We start from the raw sequence: 22,249 nt of genomic DNA, 5'->3' as shown, positions 1-22,249 counted from the left end.
CAACCAGCTTCATGAGGTAGTCACCTGAAATGCATTCCAATTAACAAGTGTGCCTTGTTGAAAGTTAATTTGTGGAATTTCTTTCCTTAATACGTTTGAGCCAATCAGTTGTTGTGACATGGTAGGGGTGGTTTACCAAACAGTGCCATCTTCTGTATAAGACCGAGTCCATATTATGACAAGAACAGCTCAAATAAGCAAAGAGGAACAACAGTCCATCGTTACTTTAACCTCTTACATCTAGACGTTCCGCTAGCGGAACACCTGCTCCAATATCCAATGATGGGCGTGGCGCGAATGACAAATTCCTCAAAAATACAAAAACTTCAATTTTTCAAACATATGACTATTTCACAGCATTTTAAAGACAAGACTCTCCTTTATCTAACCACACTGTCCGATTTCAAAAAGGCTTTACAGCGAAAGCAAAACATTAGATTGTCAGCAGAGTACCAAGCCAGAAATAATCAGACACCCATTTTTCAAGCTAGCATTAATGTCACAAAAACCCAGAAGACAGCTAAATGCAGCACTAACCTTTGATGATCTTCATCAGATGACAACCCTAGGACATTATGTTATACAATACATGCATGTTTTGTTCAATCAAGTTCATATTTATATCAAAAAACAGCTTTTTACATTAGCATGTGACGTTCAGAACTAGCATACCCCACGCAAACTTCCGGGGAATTTACTAACAATTTACTAAATTACTCACGATAAACGTTCACAAAAAGCATAACAATTATTTTAAGAATTATAGATACAGAACTCCTCTATGCACTCGATATGTCCGATTTTAAAATAGCTTTTTGGTGAAAGCACATTTTGCAATATTCTAAGTACATAGCCCAGCCATCACGGGCTAGCTATTTAGACACCCGACCAAGTTTAGCCTTCACCAAAATCAGATTTACTATTATAAAAGTTTGATTACCTTTTGTTGTCTTCGTCAGAATGCACTCCCAGGACTGCTACTTCAATAACAAATGTTGGTTTGGTCCAAAATAATCCATCGTTATATCCGAATAGCGGCGTTTTGTTCGTGCGTCCCAGACACTATCCGAAATGGTAAATCAGGGTATATTCCATTACCGTACTTCGAAGCATGTCAACCGCTGTTTAAAATAAATTTGTATGCAATTTATCTCGTAAAAAAGCGATAATATTCCGACCGGGAATCTCCTTTTCGGCAAACAGAGGAAAAATCACAAAGACGGGGGCGGCCAGGGCATGCGCCTAAGCCCACAGTCCCTTGATCGGCCACTTGAGAAAGGCGATAATGTGTTTCAGCCTGGGGCTGGGATGACGACATTCAGGTTTTTCCCGGGCTCTGAGCGCCCATGGAAGACGTAGGAAGTGTCACGTTAGAGCAGAGATCCTTTGTAAAAGATAGAGATGGCAAAGAAGTTCAAGAAATGGTCAGACAGGCCACTTCCTGTAAAGGAATCTCTCAGGTTTTGACCTGCCATTTGAGTTCTGTTATACTTACAGACACCATTCAAACAGTTTTAGAAACTTTGGAGTGTTTTCTATCCAAAGCCAATAATTATATGCATATTCTAGTTACTGGGCAGGAGTAGTAACCAGATTAAATCGGGTACGTTTTTTATCCAGCCGTGAAAATACTGCCCCCTAGCCATAACAGGTTAAGACATGAAAGTCAGTCAATCCGGAAAATTTCAAGAACTTTGAAAGTTTCTTCAAGTGCAGTCGCAAAAACCATCAAGTGCTATGAAGAAACTGGCTCTCATGAGGACTTCCACAGGAAAGGAAGACTCAGAGTTACCTCTGCTGTTGAGGATAAGTTCATTAGTTACAAGCCTCAGAAATTGCAGCCCAAATAAATGCTTCACAGAGTTCAAGTAACAGACACATCTCAACATCAACTGTTCAGAGGAGATGACTGTGAATCAGGCCTTCAAGGTCAAATTGCTGCAAATAAACCACTACTAAAGGACACCTATAATGAGAAGAGACTTGCTTGGGCCAAGAAACATGTGTCTTTGTGAGATGCAGAGCAGGTGAACGGATGATCTCCGCATGTGTGGTTCCCACCATGAAGCATGGAGGAGGTGGTGTGGGGGTGCTTTGCTGGTGACACTCAGTGATTTATTTAGAAAGCAAAGCACACTTAACCAGCATGGCTACCACAGCACTCTGCAGTGATACGCAGTCCCACTAAGCGCAAGATGGGATGATAATTTTTTTCAACAGGGACAATGAACTAACAAACATCAGGCTGTGTAAGGACTATTTGACCATGAAAGAGAGTGATGGAGTGCTGCATCAGATGACCTGTAGTAAAATAAAGAAAAACCCTTGAATGAGTCGGTGTGTCCAACCTTTTGACTGGCAGTGTGTGTGTGTGTGTGTATCGCAACATGTAAAGATCCCAGAAATTATCCATATGCCCAAAAAGCTTATTTCTCTCCAATTTTGTGCACAAATTTGTTTACATCCCTTTTAGTGAGCATTTCTCCTTTGCCAAGATAATCCATCCGCCTGACAGGTGTGACATATCAAGGTGTTTAAACAGCATGATCATTACACAGGTGCTCCTTGTGCTGGGGACAATAAAAGGCCACTCTAAAATGTGCAGTTTTGTCACATAACACAATGCCACAGATGTCTCAAGTTTTGAGGGAGAGTGCAATTGGCATGTTGACTGCAGGAATGTCCACCAGAGCTGTTGCCAGAGAATTTAATGTTAATTTCTATACCATATGCTGCCTCCAACGCCATTTTAGAGAATTTGGCAGTATGTCCAACCGGCCTCACAACCGCAGACCACATGTAACCACACCAGCCCAGGACCTCCACATCCGGCTTCTTACATTTACATTTAAGTCATTTAGCAGACGCTCTTATCCAGAGCGACTTACAAATTGGTGGATTCACCTTATGATATCCAGTGGAACAACCACTTTACAATAGTGCATCTAAATCTTTTAAGGGGGGGGTTAGAAGGATTACTTTATTCTATCCTAGGTATTCCTTAAAGAGGTGGGGTTTCAGGTGTCTCCGGAAGGTGGTGATTGACTCCGCTGTCCTGGCGTCGTGAGGGAGCTTGTTCCACCATTGGGGTGCCAGAGCAGCGAACAGTTTTGACTGGGCTGAGCGGGAACTGTGCTTCCTCAGAGGTAGGGAGGCGAGCAGGCCAGAGGTGGATGAACGCAGTGCCCTTGTTTGGGTGTAGGGCCTGATCAGAGCCTGAAGGTACGGAGGTGCCGTTCCCCTCACAGCTCCGTAGGCAAGCACCATGGTCTTGTAGCGGATGCGAGCTTCAACAGGAAGCCAGTGGAGAGAGCGGAGGAGCGGGGTGACGTGAGAGAACTTGGGAAGGTTGAACACCAGACGGGCTGCGGCGTTCTGGATGAGTTGTAGGGGTTTAATGGCACAGGCAGGGAGCCCAGCCAACAGCGAGTTGCAGTAATCCAGACGGGAGATGACAAGTGCCTGGATTAGGACCTGCGCCGCTTCCTGTGTGAGGCAGGGTCGTACTCTGCGAATGTTGTAGAGCATGAACCTACAGGATCGGGTCACCGCCTTGATGTTAGTAGAGAACGACAGGGTGTTGTCCAGGGTCACGCCAAGGTTCTAAGCACTCTGGGAGGAGGACACAATGGAGTTGTCAACCGTGATGGCGAGATCATGGAACGGGCAGTCCTTCCCCGGGAGGAAGAGCAGCTCCGTCTTGCCGAGGTTCAGCTTGAGGTGGTGATCCGTCATCCACACTGATATGTCTGCCAGACATGCAGAGATGCGATTCGCCACCTGGTTATCAGAAGGGAGAAAGGAGAAGATTAATTGTGTGTCATCTGCATAGCAATGATAAGAGAGACCATGTGAGGATATGACAGAGCCAAGTGACTTGGTGTATAGCGAGAATAGGAGAGGGCCTAGAACAGAACCCTGGGGGACACCAGTGGTGAGAGCACGTGGTGCGGAGACAGATTCTCGCCACGCCACCTGGTAGGAGCGACCTGTCAGGTAGGACGCAATCCAAGCGTGGGCCGCGCCGGAGATGCTCAACTCGGAGAGGGTGGAGAGGAGGATCTGATGGTTCACCATATCAAAGGCAGCAGATAGGTCTAGGAGGATAAGAGCAGAGGAGAGAGAGATAGCTTTAGCAGTGCGGAGAGCCTCCGTGACAAAGAGAAGAGCAGTCTCGGTTGAATGACCAGTCTTGAAACCTGACTGATTTGGATCAAGAAGGTCATTCTGAGAGAGATAGCAGGAGAGCTGGCCAAGGACGGCACGTTCAAGAGTTTTTTTAGAGAAAAGAAAGAAGGGATACTGGTCTGTAGTTGTTGACTTCGGAGGGATCGAGTGTAGGTTTTTTCAGAAGGGGTGCAACTCTCGCTCTCTTGAAGATGGAAGGGACGTAGCCAGCGGTCAAGGATGAGTTGATGAGCGAGGTGAGGTAAGGGAGAAGGTCTCCGGAAATGGTCTGTAGAAGAGAGGGGATAGGGTCAAGCAGGCAGGTTGTTGGGCGGCCGGCCGTCACAAGACGCGAGATTTCATCTGGAGAGAGGGGAGAAAGAGGTCAAAGCACAGGGTAGGGCAGTTTGAGCAGGACCAGCGGTGTTTGACTTAGCAAACGAGGATCGGGTGTCGTCGACCTTCTTTTCAAAATGGTTGACGAAGTCATCCGCAGAGAGGGAGGAGGGGGGGGAGGGGGATTCAGGAGGGAGGAGAAGGTGGCAAAGAGCTTCCCGGGGGGCAGATGCTTGGAATTTAGAGTGGTAGAAAGTGGCTTTAGCAGCAGAGACAGAAGAGGAAAATGTAGAGAGGAGGGAGTGAAAGGATGCCAGGTCCGCAGGGAGGCGAGTTTTCCTCCATTTCCGTTCGGCTGCCCGGAGCCCTGTTCTGTGAGCTCGCAATGAGTCGTCGAGCCACGGAGCAGGAGGGGAGGACCGAGCCGGCCTGGAGGATAGGGGACATAGAGAATCAAAGGATGCAGAAAGGGAGGAGAGGAGGGTTGAGGAGGCAGAATCAGGGGATAGGTTGGAGAAGGTTTGAGCAGAGGGAAGCGATGATAGGATGGAAGAGGAGAGAGTAGCGGGAGAGAGAGAGCGAAGGTTGGGACGGCGCAATACCATCCGAGTAGGGGCAGAGTGAGAAGTGTTGGATGAGAGCGAGAGGGAAAAGGATACAAGGTAGTGGTCGGAGACTTGGAGGGGAGTTGCAATGAGATTAGTGGACGAACAGCATCTTGTAAAGATGAGGGCAAGCGTATTGCCTGCCTTGTGAGTAGGGGGGGAAGGTGAGAGGGTGAGGTCAAAAGAGGAGAGGAGTGGAAAGAAGGAGGCAGAGAGGAATGAGTCAAAGGTAGACGTGGGGAGGTTAAAGTCACCCAGAACTGTGAGAGGTGAGCCATCCTCAGGAAAGGAACTTATCAAGACGTCAAGCTCATTGATGAACTCTCCAAGGGAACCTGGAGGGCGATAAATGATAAGGATGTTAAGCTTGAAAGGGCTGGTAACTGTGACAGCATGGAATTCAAATGAGGAGATAGACAGATCGGTCAGGGGAGAAAGAGAGAATGTCCACTTGGGAGAGATGAGGATTCCAGTGCCACCACCCCGCTGGCCAGATGCTCTCGGGGTATGTGAGAACACGTGGGCAGACAAGGAGAGAGCAGTAGGAGTAGCAGTGTTATCTGTGGTAATCCATGTTTCCGTCAGTGCCAAGAAGTCGAGGTGCTGGAGGGTAGCATAGGCTGAGATGAACTCTGCCTTGTTGGCCGCAGACCGGCAGTTCCAGAGGCTGCCGGAGACCTGGAACTCCACGTGGGTCGTGCGCGCTGGGACCACCAGGTTAGAGTGGCAGCGGCCACGCGGTGTGACGCGTTTGTATGGCCTGTGCAGAGGGGAGAGAACGGGGATAGACAGACACATAGTTGACAGGCTACAGAAGAGGCTACGCTAATGCAAAGGAGATTGGAATGACAAGTGGACTACACTTCTCGAATGTTCAGAAAGTTAAGCTTACGTTGCAAAAATTTTATTGACTAAAATGACGAAGATGATACAGTACTGCTGGCCGGTGAAGTAGGCTAGCTAGCAGTGGCTGCGTTGTTGACTTTGTTTGAATGTGTAGCTGGCTAGGTAACCTCGATAGTTTCAGTACTACACCTTATCATGATACAAAAGCAACTATGTAGCTAGCTAACATAGCACTAATCAAGACGTTCCTTTGTAATGTATTTAGTTTCTACAATGCTGCTCGTCGGTAATAGTTGGCTAGGTTTGGAAAAATGGCGTCGCGGGGGTCGAAAATAGCTGGCTAGCTAACCTCGATAATTACTCTAAACTACACAATTATCAAACTATGACAAAGACAACTAACACTGCACTAGTCAAATCGTTCCGTTGTAATGTATTAGTTTCTACAGTGCTGCTAGTCAGTAAAGGTTGGCTAGCTAGCAGTGGGTTTGATGATGACTAGGTGTGTTGACTAAGTCTAGAGTCTGGACAACGGCGGCGCGGCTGGCTAGCTAACCTCGATAATTACTCTAAACTACACAATTATCTTAGATACAAAGACGGCTATGTAGCTAGCTAGCACTACACCAATCAAGTCGTTCCGTTGTAATGTAATAGTTTCTACAGTGCTGCTAGTCGGTAGAAGTTGGCTAGTTGGCTAGCTAGCAGTGTTGACTAAGTTAGGAGGACGAAAACAGCTGGCTGGCTAGCTAACCTCGATAATTACTCTAAACTACACAATTATCTTTGATACAAAGACGGCTATGTAGCTAGCTAAGAAAAAATTGCTCACCTGCGGGATCGTCTGATACCAGCCACCCAGACAGCTGATGAAACTGAGGAGTATTTCTGTCTGTAATAAAGCCCTTTTATGTGCAAAAGCCCATTCTGATTGGCTGGGGCTGGCTCCCCAGTGGGTGGGCCTTGGCCCCCTGGACCTATGCCCCTGTGAAATCTGTAGATTAGGGCCTAATGAATTGATTTAAATTGACAGACTTTCCTTATATGAACTGTAAAATCGTTGAAATTGTTGCATGTTGCGTTTTATATTTTTGTTCTGTGTGTAATATATGTATAGATATTTATTTGCTCAGAACCACATGTATGTATGTATGTATGTATGTATGTATGTATGTATGTATGTATGTATGTATGTATGTATCTATCTATATGGCTGTTTATTGGCCTATCATATGATGTAGCCATTTTGTGTGCCTATGGTTAGGCTTGATACAATCTGACAGGGAAGGTTTTACGGGGTCTGTCTGTGTGACCCAATTACACAATGTACACATACATGGATGTTCTTCTGACCCTGATGACCTGAGAGTTAGCCTAGTTCACCCAGCCAGTTGATTTGACATATCTTGTTTGTACAACCAGACGTTTAGGCTCCTATTAATGTCATGTTGATGTAAATAATTTGTCCTATGTCTTCCTGGCAGAACACTTTTGGCTTTTCCAGTGGAACGTTCTGACCTGCTGCTTCTGAAACTACGATGTGGTTTTCTTTTTATGATCTAATGGTCTTTTAGACCTAGTGGAGGTCGCGAATTACAAGTTTAGTAGTGGGAGGACTGGTCTGGGATCGATGTTCTTTATTGTTTGTGTTACAATTAGTCTACTTTCCCAAACGGCTCTGAACTTTTTGTTGCTCCTGATCGAGGCCTAGAATCTGACCTCTCATCAGAAGAGTTAAATAGTCATAAAGACATGATAGGATCGAGGCTGGCTCAGTTGTTGTTGCTACCCTCTAGGGAGATCTTTGTAACCCATCTAAATGTGTTTAAGCCTCCTCCTTGTGGGCAAATGGGCTGTGCCCAGATGTGAGCAAGCTGTTGTGGGGTTACTTAATTCACTGCTCATTTTCTTTCTGTCAAGAGGAGTTCTCATCCAGCAGCTAGCTTTGCTGGCCAATATCCATGTATTTATTCTCTCTCTAACCAGGTTTTGGTTATGCGGTAATAGCTGGTTATAGGGCTATAAAAAATAAATAGGAAAGCCACGATGAATAAAATTGGGCCCGGCCAATTGTCAGAGGAGAAGAAAAAAATATATTGTGAATTAATGCTTTTTAGCCTATTAATTGATTGAAATACCAGTTGATGGAAATACATGCTTATTGGTTAATTTACTTAATTTTGTGGAATTAAATTGGCGCGTGCGTACATAACTAAAATATTGTATCTTATCACACCCGTACAGCATACAGATGGATACAGAGCAGAGAATCTGTCATAGTGCGAGAGCTGCTACTGCAGCATCTCAAACGGCAACAGAAGGCAGGCTTCATCAGCATGTCACACACCACTTTGCAATGAGCTGGAGGCAGTAGGTTATCCATTTTGAAAACATACTTCATTGTTTGAAACCTGAATGTTTTAATACTTACAGTTGAAGTCGGAAGTTTACATACACCGTAGCCAAATACATTTAAACTCAGTTTTTCACAATTCCTGACATTTAATCCTAGTAAAAATTCCTTGTCTTAGGTCAGTTAGGATCACCACTTTATTTTAAGAATGTAAAATGTCAGAATAATAGTAGAGAGAATGATTTATTTCAGCTTGTATTTCTTTGTGATGGCCACTCCAATACCTTGACTTAATTGTCCTTAAGCCATTTTGCCACAACTTTGGAAGTATGCTTGGGGTCATTGTCCATTTGGAAGACCCATTTGCGACCAAGCTTTAACTTCCTGACTGATGTCTTGAGATGTTACTTCAATATATCCACATAATTTTCCATCCTCATGATGCCATCTATTTTGTGAAGTGCACCAGTCCCTCTTGCAGCAAAGCACCCCCACAACATGATGCTGCCACCCCAGTGCTTCACAGTTGGGATGGTGTTCTTCGGTTTGCAAGCCCCCTCCCTTTTTCCTCCAAACATAACAATGGTCATTATGGCCAAACAGTTCTATTTTTGTTTCATCAGACCAGAGGACATTTCTCCAAAAAGTACGATCTTTGTCCCCATGTGCAGTTGCAAACCGTAGTTTGGCTTTTTTATGGCGGTTTTGGAGCATTGGCTTCTTCCTTGCTGAGCGGCCTTTCAGGTTATGTCGATATAAGACTAGTTTTACTGTGGATATAGATACTTTTGTACCTGTTTCCTCCAGCATCTTCACAAGGTCCTTTGCTGTTGTTCTGGGATTGATTCGCACAAAAGTACGTTCATCTCTAGGAGACAGAACATGTCTCCTTCCTGAGCGTTATGACGGCTGCGTGGTCCCATGGTGTGTATACTTGCGTACTATTGTTTGTACAGATGAAGAGATTGAAGACCACAGTGGTAAAGTTTGTGGGAAATGACTACAGCTAAAAGGAGAGGATAGCCAATGCTATAACAAATGTAAAATAGATTAGAGAGGAGACTTAGAATTGGTGAGAGGGCTTTGTCCCTTCTGATAATTCTATGATCTGTGATCAGCATACACCACTGCGTCACTAGTAATGATGCACCGATATGCCATTTTTGGCCGATACTGATAACCAATATTTTATATTTTAGCGGCCTTTTAAGCATTCTAGTACTGTTAAATAGTTAAAACACAAACATGGGCGCAGTGGTCTAAGGCACTGCATCTCAGTGCAAGAGGCGTCACAACAGTCCCTGGTTCGAATCCAGGCTGTATCACATCCGGCCGTGATTGTGAGTCCCATAGTGCGGTGCACAATTGGCCCAGCGTTGTCCGGGCCGTCGTTGTAAATAAGAATTTGTTCTTAACTGACTTGCCTACTAAATAAATGTTACACACACACACCACACTGACCAAAAAGTTATTTTGTTGGCATTTACTTATGTCCCCATTATCAGTAAAACATAATCAAAACCTATTTATTTAACTTAATTGCTGTACTGTTTCGTTGTTTAGTCTTTTCATTCTCAACCAGGATTTCGATGGAACGGCATTTGGGTCTTTGCGTGTCAAAAAGATATACGTCGAATAGCACTATTTGACGTGTTAAATAAGCTTGTTGACCAATCAGGACCTGAATATGACTGCACGTCGCATAATAATTTAACGCGTTCATACACTTTTTACTTAGTGTAATCAATGTGTAATAACTATTACTCGTATATCATATGTCACAACGATTCATCGATACATATGCTATGATGCTGGTAAAGTTGTCTCGCGCACCTACAGTGCTGGTCATAAAAAAAAGCGAGCTAGCTCATGGCTAGAAACAATGTTCTTCCCCAAAAACATAGCAAAACAACAACTTGTTTCAGTAGCTATATAGTTAGCTAGCTAGCTAACTATATAGCTAGGTGTCATCTAAAATAACCCTCATTTATAAGACGATTCTTATTTGATTAATGGTGGTCGGACCTATCTATGTGACGCTAGCCACAATAGTGGACTTTGCGGTTAGCCTTCAAAATAAAAGTATGTCATTGACAGTGATGCAAATTAATACAAATAGTAGAATTATGCCATAATTGAATAGATCATGCTAAAATTATTGTCTTTTGTTGATTTTATACAATCTGTTCAAATCATTATTATTATTATTAAATCATCATTTAGAATTGCATTGGGGGCATACTTATTTCACTGTAAAGCCTTACCCCATGTCATTGCTCCACAATCCATAGGTATCAGTCTACTCAGTGACACCCAGAGAACATGAGCGTCGTAGCTCTTATTGCGGGACTCTGAAACAACTGAATTGAGACACATTTGTCAACCTATGTGTATTTTACACTATTCCCGAGGAAACACAATACTGCGTGGATATTTTGGAGTCTGATAACTCTGAGGATGTTGGGAAAAAATATCTTGGGTATTGAGTAGACTGATACCCAATTTCATTGATCCCCAAATCCTTAGGTAAAGCTGTACAGTGCAAAATGAATGTCAATACACACAATAAGCTGACTGGGGAGGTGATTTCACACAGTCACAGTCCCACAATAAGAGCTACAACGCTAATATTTGCGTAAATTCTTCACAGTCGTGTTCTGTGGGTGTCACCGAGTAGACTGATACCCCATGTCATTGCTTCACATTCCAACCTTTGTTTAACATTATCTAGTCTAAATATGGCATGATTCCACAAATTGTAACCTTCTGCATCACTTTCAAAGAGGTACTTTTATTTTGAAGGCAAACGGCAAATTCCACTATTGTGCCTAATCCTTATTGTGGCTTGCTTCACAACACATAACCCGGTCCGGTCGACCATCACTAGCCAGATGAAGCTAGCTAGCTGGCTGCTTATAACGTTAGCTTTGGGCAACAGGGTTAAGTAGCTGGCTAGCTATTTATTTTCATGAACTGAATTTCAATTTCCATAGGCGAACAACAAGTGGCTACCTAGCTAGTACTTACTCACAAGGATTCCTAAATCATTGTTAAGAATAATGAAAATGACTGCAGTTTCTACTGGTCATTGTTTTCAGGCTGGTTGTATTGGTGCTAGCTTGGTACCAAGCTAAAGCTAGCTAGCTACTTGCGGTCGGACAAATAATGCTTTATTACCAATGCGGTATTGTAAACACATCTTTCGTGGCCGGTGTCTACTTTTTTGTACAGCTTTGACAGTGCTACTGATAGTAGTAGTGGCGCTTGGCTTGCACTTGCAAGTTCAGAACACACAACTTTCTATAATAGAACTGTGTTATTTGACGTGTATCTTTTTTGACATGCAAAAGACCCAAACAGCGTTCCATAGTATGTCGTGAAGCTAATAGCAGTGACGCTATTACAGTGTAACTCCGGTAGGGCAACATCTGAAAACTAGCTCACTTGGTAACCTTACCTTAGTGTGTACCGGTGTTCGACCAGTCGCGAAAGCCAACATCACCCACGACAAAGAACGGTTGATTGTCAAGGGAAATTCTTTCCATTATCTTGGCGTTAATGGATTTCGCCTTTTAAGTTTTCATAATTTTTCAAATGACTGCTCGACTTGTTGACTGCTCACTCCACACAGCAGACATTGTGGGCTAGGTTAGGAATACACATGCAACATTTTACGTGGCGTCATTACATCATGTACCTACGTTATATAGGTATGTACGTCAGCTTTGACATCGGTTTTGCACATCGGTGTTAAACTAGACATTGGGCCGATACCGATGTTGGCATTTTTAGCTAATTCCGATATGTTCACCGACTATTGTGCATCACTAGTCATGCTAGCCGGTTCTTCTTGGTTCTGTCACCTGCTCCGTTCAGCACAGCTGTTGATATGAGGGGCTCTCTCCATGACGAGGGGGGTTTTGTAAAATGCTGCTTCTAATTTCTGCTCGGCATCACACATTCTGTGCTTCAGTTGCACTTCTCCACTTGGATGAGAATTCACCAACGGGCATTCTATCAGCAAACAGCTCTCTGACTGATGTGTAGCTACTTTTCTCGGGGGAGCCAGCCTACTTTTCTCCGTTAAAATACCAGATTAACTTTAGACAAAACATTAGGAAACGTAGCTGGCTACATTCTTTCTATGATAAACATTAGACATAGGATGGCCATGTGTCGTTTTTGCTAAAAAGACCTTGCTTTTTCATTGTAAGCTCATTTACTTGTGTGGCTGCTAGCCAAAACTTCTGTTGTCATCTGATGAATATGTTACACTCATTTATTTTCTGTGAAGGAAAACTATAGTTGCACGTCCCTAATCACTCCATTGAAGCAAAAAACACAGCTGACCTTCAATATAAAACATAACCCTGTCAATACACAGATGGATTCACCTCCTCCCGCTTTCTCCTATTGTGCTATTTACAAACGCATGACTTGCTCAACCATTCTGGTGAACTACGGTAAGCTTCATAATGTGACTGGTGAAATTAAGAATGTGTATGCTTTATCTCCTAACGTATTGCACAAGTTAACTGCAGGTATTCACTTAAGTAGCTTCAAATATTAACATTTATTGAATAACTTCTAAGAAATAGTTTCAACGGTATTGAAAAACCATTGCATGGCTATTTCCAAACACCCTGGTATACGGTCAGTGGTGGAAAAAGTACTCAATTCTCATACTTAAGTAAAAGTAAAGTTACTTAATAGAAAATGACAAGTAAAAGTGAGTCACCCAGTAAAATAATACTTCAGTAAAAGTCTAAAAGTATTTTGGTTTTAAATATACTTCAGTATCAAAAGTAAATGTAGTTGCTAAAATAAACTTAAGTATCAAAAGTAAAAGTACTAATAATTTAAAATGCTTTATATTAAGCAAACCAGACAGCACAATTTTTTGTTTTTATTTATTTACGGATAGCCAGGCTCACACTTCAACACTAAGACATAATTTTTATTTCACCTTTATTTAACCAGGTAGGCAAGTTGAGAACAAGTTCTCATTTACAACTGCGACCTGGCCAAGATAAAGCAAAGCAGTTTGACACAGACGACACAGAGTTACACATGGAATAAACAAGCCAGTAACACAATAAACAAGTCAATGACACAGTAGAAAAAAAGAAAGTCTATATACAGTGTATGCAAAAGGCATGAGGAGGTAAGCCATAGTAGCGAAATAATTACAATTTAGCAGATTAACACTGGAGTGATAAATGAGCAGATGATGATGTGCAAGTAGAGATACTGGTGTGCAAAAGAGCAGAAAAGTAAATTAAAAACAGTATGGGGATGAGGTAGGTAGATTGGGTGGGCAATTTACAGATGGACTATGTACAGCTGCAGCGATCGGTTAGCTGCTCAGATAGCTGATGTTTAAAGTTGGTGAGGGAAATATAATTTCCAGCTTCAGCGATTTTATTTTATTTTTTAATTAAAACAATTTTATTTTTTTTGCAATTCGTTCCAGTCACTGGCAGCAGAGAACTGTAAGGAAAGGCAGCCAAATGAGGTGTTGGCTTTGGGGATGATCAGTGAGATATACCTGCTGGAGCGCGTGCTACTGGTGGGTGTTGTTATCGTGACCAGTGGACTGAGATAAGGCGGAGCTTTACCTAGCATAGACTTATAGATGACCTGGAGCCAGTGAGTCTGGCGACGAATATGTAGCGAGGGCCAGCCAACTAGAGCATACAGGTCGCAGTGGTGGGTGGTATAAGGTGATTTGGTAACATAACGGATAGCACTGTGATAGACTGCACCCAGTTTGTTGAGTAGAGTATTGGAAGCTATTTTGTAGATGACATCGCCGAAGTCGAGGATCGGTAGGATAGTCAGTTTTACTAGGGTAAGTTTGGCGGTGTGAGTGAAGGAGGCTTTGTTGCGAAATAGAAAGCCGATTCTAGATTTGATTTTGGATTGGAGATGTTTAATGTGAGTCTGGAAAAAGTTTACAGTCTAGCCAGACACCTAGGTATTTATAGTTGTCCACATATTCTATGTCAGAACCGTCCAGGGTGGTGATGCGAGTCGGCGGGCGGGTAGCGAACGGTTGAAAAGCATGCATTTGGTTTTACTAGTGGTTAAGAGCAGTTGGAGGCCACGGAAGGAGTGTTGTATGGCATTGAAGCTCGTTTGGAGGTTAGTTAGCACAGTGTCCAAGGAAGGGCCAGAAGTATACAGAATGGTGTCGTCTACGTAGAGGTGGATCAGGGAATCACCCGCAGCAAGAGCGACATCATTGATATATACAGAGAAAAGAGTCGGCCCGAGAATTGAACCCTGTGGTACCCCCATAGAGACTGCCAGAGGTCCGGACAACAGGCCCTCCGATTTGACAAACTGTACTCTGTCTGCAAAGTAGTTGGTGAACCAGGCGAGGCAGTCATTAAAGAAACCAAGGCTATTGAGTCTGCCGATTTTAGAATACGGTGATTGACAGAGTCGAAAGCCTTGGCCAGGTCAATGAAGACGGCTGCACAGTACTGTCTTTTATCGATAGCGGTTATGATATCGTTTAGTACCTTGAGCGTGGCTGAGGTGCACCCTGTGACCGGCTCGGAAACCGGATTGCACAGCAGAGAAGGTACGGTAGGAATCGAAATGGACAGTGATCTGTTTATTAACTTGGCTTTCGAAGACTTTTTAGAGTGGCAGGGCAGGATAGATATAGGTCTATAGCAGTTTGGGTCTAGAGTGTCACCCCCTTTGAAGAGGGGGATGACCGCGGCAGCTTTCCAATCTTTAGGGATCTCGGACGATACGAAAGAGGCTGAACAGGCTGGTAATAGGGAGATGGTCCAGATTGTCTAGCCCAGCTGATTTGTACGGGACCAGGTTTTGCAGCTCTTTCAGAACATCTGCTATCTGGATTTGGGTGAAGGAGAAGCTGGGGAGGCTCGGGCGAGTAGCTGCGGGGGGGGCAGAGCTGTTGGCCGGGGTTGGAGTAGCCAGGAGGAAAGCATGGCCAGCCGTAGAGAAATGTTAATTTAAATGTTCGATTATCATGGATTTGTCGGTGGTGACCGTGTTACCTAGCCTCAGTGCAGTGGGCAGCTGGGAGGAGGTGCTCTTGTTCTCCATGGACTTTAGTGTCCCAAAACTTTTTGGAGTTTGAGCTACAGGATGCAAATTTCTGCTTGAAAAAGCAGTGTATTGGTTCCTGACTTCCCTGAACAGTTGCATATTGCGGGGACTATTCGATGCTATTGCAGTCCGCCACAGGATGTTTTTGTGCTGGTCAAGGGCAGTCAGGTCTGGAGTGAACCAAGGGCTATATATGTTCTTAGTTCTGCATTTTTTGAAAGGGGCATGCTTATTTAAGATGGTGAGGAAATTACTTTTAAAGAACAACCAGGCATCCTCGACTGACGGGATGAGGTCAATATCCTTCCAGGATACCCGGGCCAGGTCGATTAGAAAGGCCTGCTCGCAGAATTGTTTTAGGGAGTGTTTGACAGTGATGAGGGGTGGTCGTTTGACCGCGGATACAGGCAATGAGGCAGTGATCGCTGAGATCCTGATTAAAAACAGCAGAGGTGTATTTGGAGGGCAAGTTGGTCAGGATAATGTCTATGAGGGTGCCCATGTTTACGGATTTAGGGTTGTACCTGGTGGGTTCGTTGATGATTTGTGTGAGATTGAGGGCATCTAGCTTAGATTGTAGGACTGCCGGGGTGTTAAGCATATCCCAGGTTAGGTCACCTAACAGAACGAACTCTGAAGCTAGATGGGGGGCGATCAATTCACATATGGTGTCCAGGGCACAGCTGGGAGCGGAGGGGGGTCGATAACAGGCGGCAACAGTGAGAGACTTATTTCTGGAGAGATTCATTTTTTAAATGAGTAGTTTGAACTGTTTGGGTATAGACCTGGAAAGTATGACAGAACTCCTCCCCCTTTGGCAGTTCTATCTAGATGGAAAATGTTGTAGTTGGGTATGGAAATCTCAGAATTTTTGGTGGCCTTCCTAAGCCAGGATTCAGACATGGCAAGGACATCAGGGTTGGCGGAGTGTGCTAAAGCAGTGAGTAAATCAAACTTAGGGAGGAGGCTTCTGATGTTAACATGCATGAAACCAAAGCTTTTTTGATCACGTAAGTCAACAAATGAGGGTGCCTGGGGACACGCAGGGCCTGGGTTTACCTCCCCATCACCCGAGGAACAGAGGAGGAGTAGGATGAGGGTATGGCTAAAGGCTATCAAAACTGGTCGTCTAGAACGTTGGGGACAAAGAATAATAGGAGCAGATTTCGGGGCGTGGGAGAATAGATTCAGGGCATAATGTGCAGACGGGTATGGTGGGGTACGGGTACCGCGGAGGTAAGCCCAGGCACTGAGTGATGATAAGAGAGGTTGCATCTCTGGACATGCTAGTTATAATGGGTGAGGTCACCACATGTGTGGGAGGTGGGACACAGGAGGTATCAGAGGTATGAGTGGAACTAGGGGCTCCATTGTAAACTAAAACGATGATAACTAACCTAAACAACAGTATACAAGGCATATTGACATTTGAGAGAGACATAAAGCGAGACATAAAGCAATCACAGGTGTTGATTGGGAGAGCTAGCTAAGACAACAACGGGTAAGACAACAACAGCTAATCAGATAAGACAACAACAACAGGTAAAATGGCAATAAATGGGCAGAGAGGGTCGGTTATCTACACATAGGGCCTGAGTTGGTGGCTGGGGCCGACAGATAAACAAAAATAAACAGAATGGAGTACCGTGATTAATGTACAGTCCAGCAGGCATCAGCTATGTAGCCAAGTGATCATAGGGTCCAGGATGGGGGCGGCAGGTAGCTTAGTGGTTAGAGCATTGGGCCAGTAACCGATCGAATCCCCGAGCTGACAAGGTAAAAATCTGTTGTTCTGCCCCTGAGCAAGGCACTGTTCCCCGGGCGCCGACGACGTGGATGTCGATTATGGCAGTCCCCCTCACCTCTCTGATTCAGAGGGTTAAATGCGGAATACACATTTCAATTGAATGCATTCAGTTCAACAACTGACTAGGTATCCCCCTTTCCCTTTCTCTTCATAAGTGTGTGAATTGGACCATTTTCTGTCCTGCTAAGCATTCAAAATGAGTACTTTTGGGTGTAGGGAAAATGTATGGAGTAAAAAGTACATAATTTTCTTTAGAAATCTAGTGAAGTAAAAGTAAAGTACAGATGCCCCCAAAAATAACTTAAGTAGTACTTTAAAGCATTTTTACTTAAGAACTTTACACCGCTGTATATGGTGTGTATATACTAGGGCCGGGCAATATGACCAAAATATCATGTTTTTTAATTGACGATATTTTATGTTTTTGAATACAAAATATTCTAAATTTGCTTTGAATAGTGCGTGACCCTAGGGTAGCAACAATTAGGGCTGTCCCGACAACAACAAAAATCTTTGTTGACCGAGAGTCGTCCTGTTCTGTTGACCAATCAATTGGTCGAAATATTGAAACGTATTTTTCCATATATAGATACACACCCTATGTGTTTGAATAAAATCAACTACATATGCACTTTTTTATTTATTTATTTGACCTTTATTTAACTAGGCAAGTCAGTTAAGAACAAATTCTTTATTTTCAATGACGGCCTAGGAACAGTGGGTTAACTGCCTTGTTCAGGGGCAGAACGACAGATTTTTACCTTGTCAGCTCGGAGATTCGATCTAGCAACTTTTCGGTTACTGGCCCAACGCTCTAACCACTAGGCTACCTGCCGCCCCACTGACCTTGTCTAATGCTTTAAGCACACTGTTTGATTAGATAATAAAGACACACAAATTACTCAAAGAGCCTGATGGTCACACTGTTTAAAAAACAAATGACAGCGTGTGACTGGTGCACGTTGTCTCTCTCTCCTCCCTACAGCAGCGAAAAGGCACCACAGCACAGGAAGTGTTTATTGCGCTGTCCGTGCTGAAGCTGCTACATTATTTCAGCCATTTAGTTTCTTACTTGTTTGACTGAAAAGTTATGTTACTGAAATCCCTAATTTGCTTAGGAAAAACATTCCTTATTCGCTCAACACTTGCTCTCTTTACGTGAAACATATACGCATCGCATGCATGTGAACAATATGGTCTGAGCTATAGCCTATCATAATCGCATCAATAAATTGGTTATACCAAACTCCGAACACAGTAACACAGGACAGCAAAATGGATGCGGCGCATGTGAAAAAGAAACTGGAAACGGCTGAATGTTTACTGGTTGCTCAGGAGGGAAAGGGGAAGTCAGATCTGTGGAAGACATTTGACTTAGTTGTGGAAGCTACTGGAGATCCAGATAAAGGAGGGTATAGGATCACGCATCCCGAGAGTATTATGTGTGCCCGAACAGTTGCTGTTAGATTACAATATATTTTTTTTGGAACCGTGTAAAGAACACTAAATAACTGTATCAGAGAGTCTGTTTTAACGTAAAAAAAATATATATATATATCACCCTTTTATTACAGCAGTATAAAAACGGTTGCATGCATTCGTGAATTGCGGTTGATTTATTGTTTAGGCAAATTATTCAAAGCTCCATATTTGTTTAATTTTTAAACTTTCAAAGCATGGATGGATGAATGAATGATTGATATTGTTGCCAATATATTGAAATGTAGGCCTAAGTAAATTACGGAATTAAGACTAAACAGGACGTGCTCTTAGGCCTACAGCTCGATGGTGGTTATACAAGGATGCTATATTAAGCCTACTGATAACAACATTACATTATTATAATGATGATTATAATAATAACAATAAGAAGAGGGTATAGGAGCGAGAGCTGCGTGCATATTGTGCCAAACAGATGTTAGATTACAGTTATTTTTCTGCCTGTTTGGAACAGTGTAAACAACACTGAATAAATTATAAGTAATACCAGTCTGTTCTAATGTAAAACATTTTTAGAGCCTTTATTACAGCATAGCAAAGATATTACAGCATAGCAAAGATTAGAAACAGCTCAATCTGTGAAATTGCTTTATCTGACATTTTCTGTTGCATGAGGCTTGGTGCTCATGGAATTAGTAAGATATTAAACAAACACTCAAACAGGCAACAGAAGCAGGATCTGTATTATTTATGTAGATATATAGGGATGATTTATAAAGCCAGGCACATTTAACAGTTGGGTTATTGATTATAGACCTAATTAAGTTGGTTTCTTCTCTCCTCACTTTTCTTAGACAATTAGGCTAAGGCAAGGGCTGTTTACTCATCTCTGCCGCTGCTGCCTCCGCCACATTGTTCTCAATCTCAGTATGCTGTTTAACTTTGCTATTATGCACATAGCAACATAGGGAAAGGCGCAAATTCTACGGTGCGCTGAAGATTGTTTCAGAACCGTGGATAGCGTATCCAATGGGAGAGTGCATTTCTTCTAAAATAATATTAGATTTATTAGTATGGCACCATCATTTTTTAAATATAATATAACCATATACAATTTCAGTATCACGTCTTAGTGGTGGACTGTGCCATCCACGTGGCCTCCGCAATGGATTAGTTCACTCAGTCAGGCGCGAATCAGATAGGTGTCTTGTGCGGCATAAAAAAATGAATACAAATAATTGCGACTGGTCGACTAAATGGGGTCAGCATTTACATCACACATATTCTAAGTGATTTCAATGGGTCTTTCTCCATTCTGATTGTTTTTGGTTGAATTGATTAGTATAAAACAATTTTCATTTAAGGTCATTTCCACACTGCCACATAGGGCTGCACGATATGGGCAAACAACCTAGGCTTTATGTTTTTACCAAATGTTGCAATTGCGATTGACTTGCGATTTAGAGTAAAACACTTTGGTGAACTGTTGGAATCATGGAAATAGAATGATTATTCTAAATCTATAGTTCTTTGAATACAGTGTTTGACATGACAACGAATTAAAATGCCAGGGAGCAGTTATTGTGACAGGGTAGGAAGCAGTGTTTCCTAGGGGACCTTGGACTACATGAAATGTTTTCTCTTAGCTACTTCATGTAGCTAACGTTCATTCTTCACGTATTCCGCTTTTATTTAGAAGATACTGACTGGAATGAAGATTAATACTCTGCTGTCAGTCAGCTATCTGAGAGGCATGCTGACTTCTAGAAGTACAACTCTACTCTGTGAAAGATTTTACCATTGTGCAAAGGAAATGTAGCTCACTGCTGTGCAGCCGGTAACATTTCTACTTGTCGTAGCTTAAGCTAAGAGCGTTTTGACTGTCTTCCTCTCGTCCAGATGAGGACGTCCCTGCAGATATGGTTGTTTTGACTGTGTCCTCTCTTCCTCTCCAGATGAGGACGTCCCTGCAGATATGGTTGCAGAAGAATCTGGTCCAGGAGCTCAGAATAGTCCGTACCAACTTCGAAGAAAGTCTCTACTTCCCAAGAGAACAGCAGCGTGTCCAGCAAAGACTAACATGGAGGTGAGTCATTAGAATGGGATGTGTCCCAAATGGCTCCCTATATAGTGCACTATGCCCCGGTCAAAAGCAGTGCACCATATAGATAGACATATGTTATGTAAAACAAACATGATGCCTCTGACATGTAGAATAATGAATAATTTTAGCTCTACTCATGACATTTCTATCTGTTTGCCTGCTGAACATGGATCTGCCATAATGAATCAGCTAGCTCACTTAACTCGGGCTGTTAAGTGCCACTGGTTATAAAGACATATTGCAGACATTATAACCTAGACTGTTGAGCAATATCAGTGGGAAATGCATTCCACCCACAATGGTGTCTTCTTTAGCATGTCGTCCTTTCACCCACGGGCTGAATTTGATAATTCATCTGTCCTCTTTGCATAATTGATTAGTATTTCACCAGCAGTAGTGATTAATTGAAGAATTTGATTTATTAAAAACAATGCTGAAATATTGATACGGTCGTTTTAAGCAGATGACCACTGTCTGTTCTATCAAAACGTGTCAAAGCTATCAAGGCTTATAACAATCTTTTTTACATTTTTATGAGCAGGGTGCTTCCACTTCAGCCACAGAAGACTTTGGCCATCGGGCAAAACGTGCCAGAGTGTCAGGAAAGTCTCAAGAGTTACCAGGTAAAATAATACTTTGATCTTTGACTTTTTGTTGAATTTTGATGTATTAGAATCACTGTCCTGTCACTTCTCACCTCTGGCTAATCTTACAAAAATCTTTAAAGACAACAATGACATACACAATGCAGTAAAACCAGAGACAGGTTTTGGAGAGTTGTTGAAGATGTTGGTTAACATGTTATGAGAATTAGAGGTAACAAATGCCCCTACTCTCTGTGTTGGACCTTGTTTCTGTCCAGCTCCTGTTTTTACTTTGATGTGTGAAAACCTCCATTAATAAAGTGTCCATCTCGTTGCTTTCACCACTAGCAGCGCCTGCGGAGCACTACCTCGAGGAGAAGCTGCCAGACGAGGTGGTTCTGAAGATCTTCTCCTACCTGCTGGAGCAGGACCTGTGTCGCGCAGCATGTGTCTGCAAACGCTTCAGTGAACTGGCCAATGATCCCATCCTCTGGTGAGTGGCTGTTTCGGCTGTCCCTGTGTCTCTGTCTGGTTGGCTGTCTGTTTCAAATAAAATTGTATTTGTCACATGCGCAGAATACAACCGGTGTAGACCTTAGCATGAAATGCTTACTTACAAGCCCTTAACCAACTTTGCAGTTCAATAAATAGTTGAGACAATATTTACTAAATAAACAAAAAAATAAAATATAAAGTAACACAATAAAATAACAATGAGGCTATATACAGGGGGTACCGGTACCGAGTCAATGTGCGGGGGGTACAGGTTAGACGAGATAATTTGTACACGTAAGTAGAGATTGACTACTCATAGATAATAAACAGCGAGTAGCAGCAGTGTAAAAACGGGCGGGGGGGGAGGGGTCAATGTAAATAGTCCGGTGGCCATTTGAGTAATTGTTCACCAGTCTTATGGCT

At 43.0% G+C, this 22,249-nt stretch overlaps 1 protein-coding gene across 3 annotated transcripts in view; it reads left to right on the top strand.

Annotated features, from left to right (window-relative positions):
• Positions 1-22,249, top strand: part of LOC106589737 (F-box only protein 11) — a 39,668-nt gene that overhangs the window by 4,536 nt on the left and 12,883 nt on the right. For 2 of the 3 annotated variants that reach the window (XR_006762611.1, XM_045710401.1), the window contains exons 2-4: positions 20,599-20,729; positions 21,289-21,370; positions 21,680-21,824. Coding sequence is in view for 2 of the 3 variants with exons in the window: in XM_045710401.1 (XP_045566357.1) it covers positions 20,599-20,729; positions 21,289-21,370; positions 21,680-21,824 (358 nt within the window). In the remaining variant the exon portion in view is untranslated. The remainder of the gene's footprint in view (positions 1-20,598; positions 20,730-21,288; positions 21,371-21,679; positions 21,825-22,249) is intronic. The other variant, XM_045710402.1, reaches the window with a different exon arrangement.

This window comes from Salmo salar, chromosome ssa28, assembly GCF_905237065.1.
Source record: "Salmo salar chromosome ssa28, Ssal_v3.1, whole genome shotgun sequence".
NCBI lineage: Eukaryota > Metazoa > Chordata > Actinopteri > Salmoniformes > Salmonidae > Salmo > Salmo salar.
This window is presented reverse-complemented; position numbering and strand designations above follow the sequence as displayed.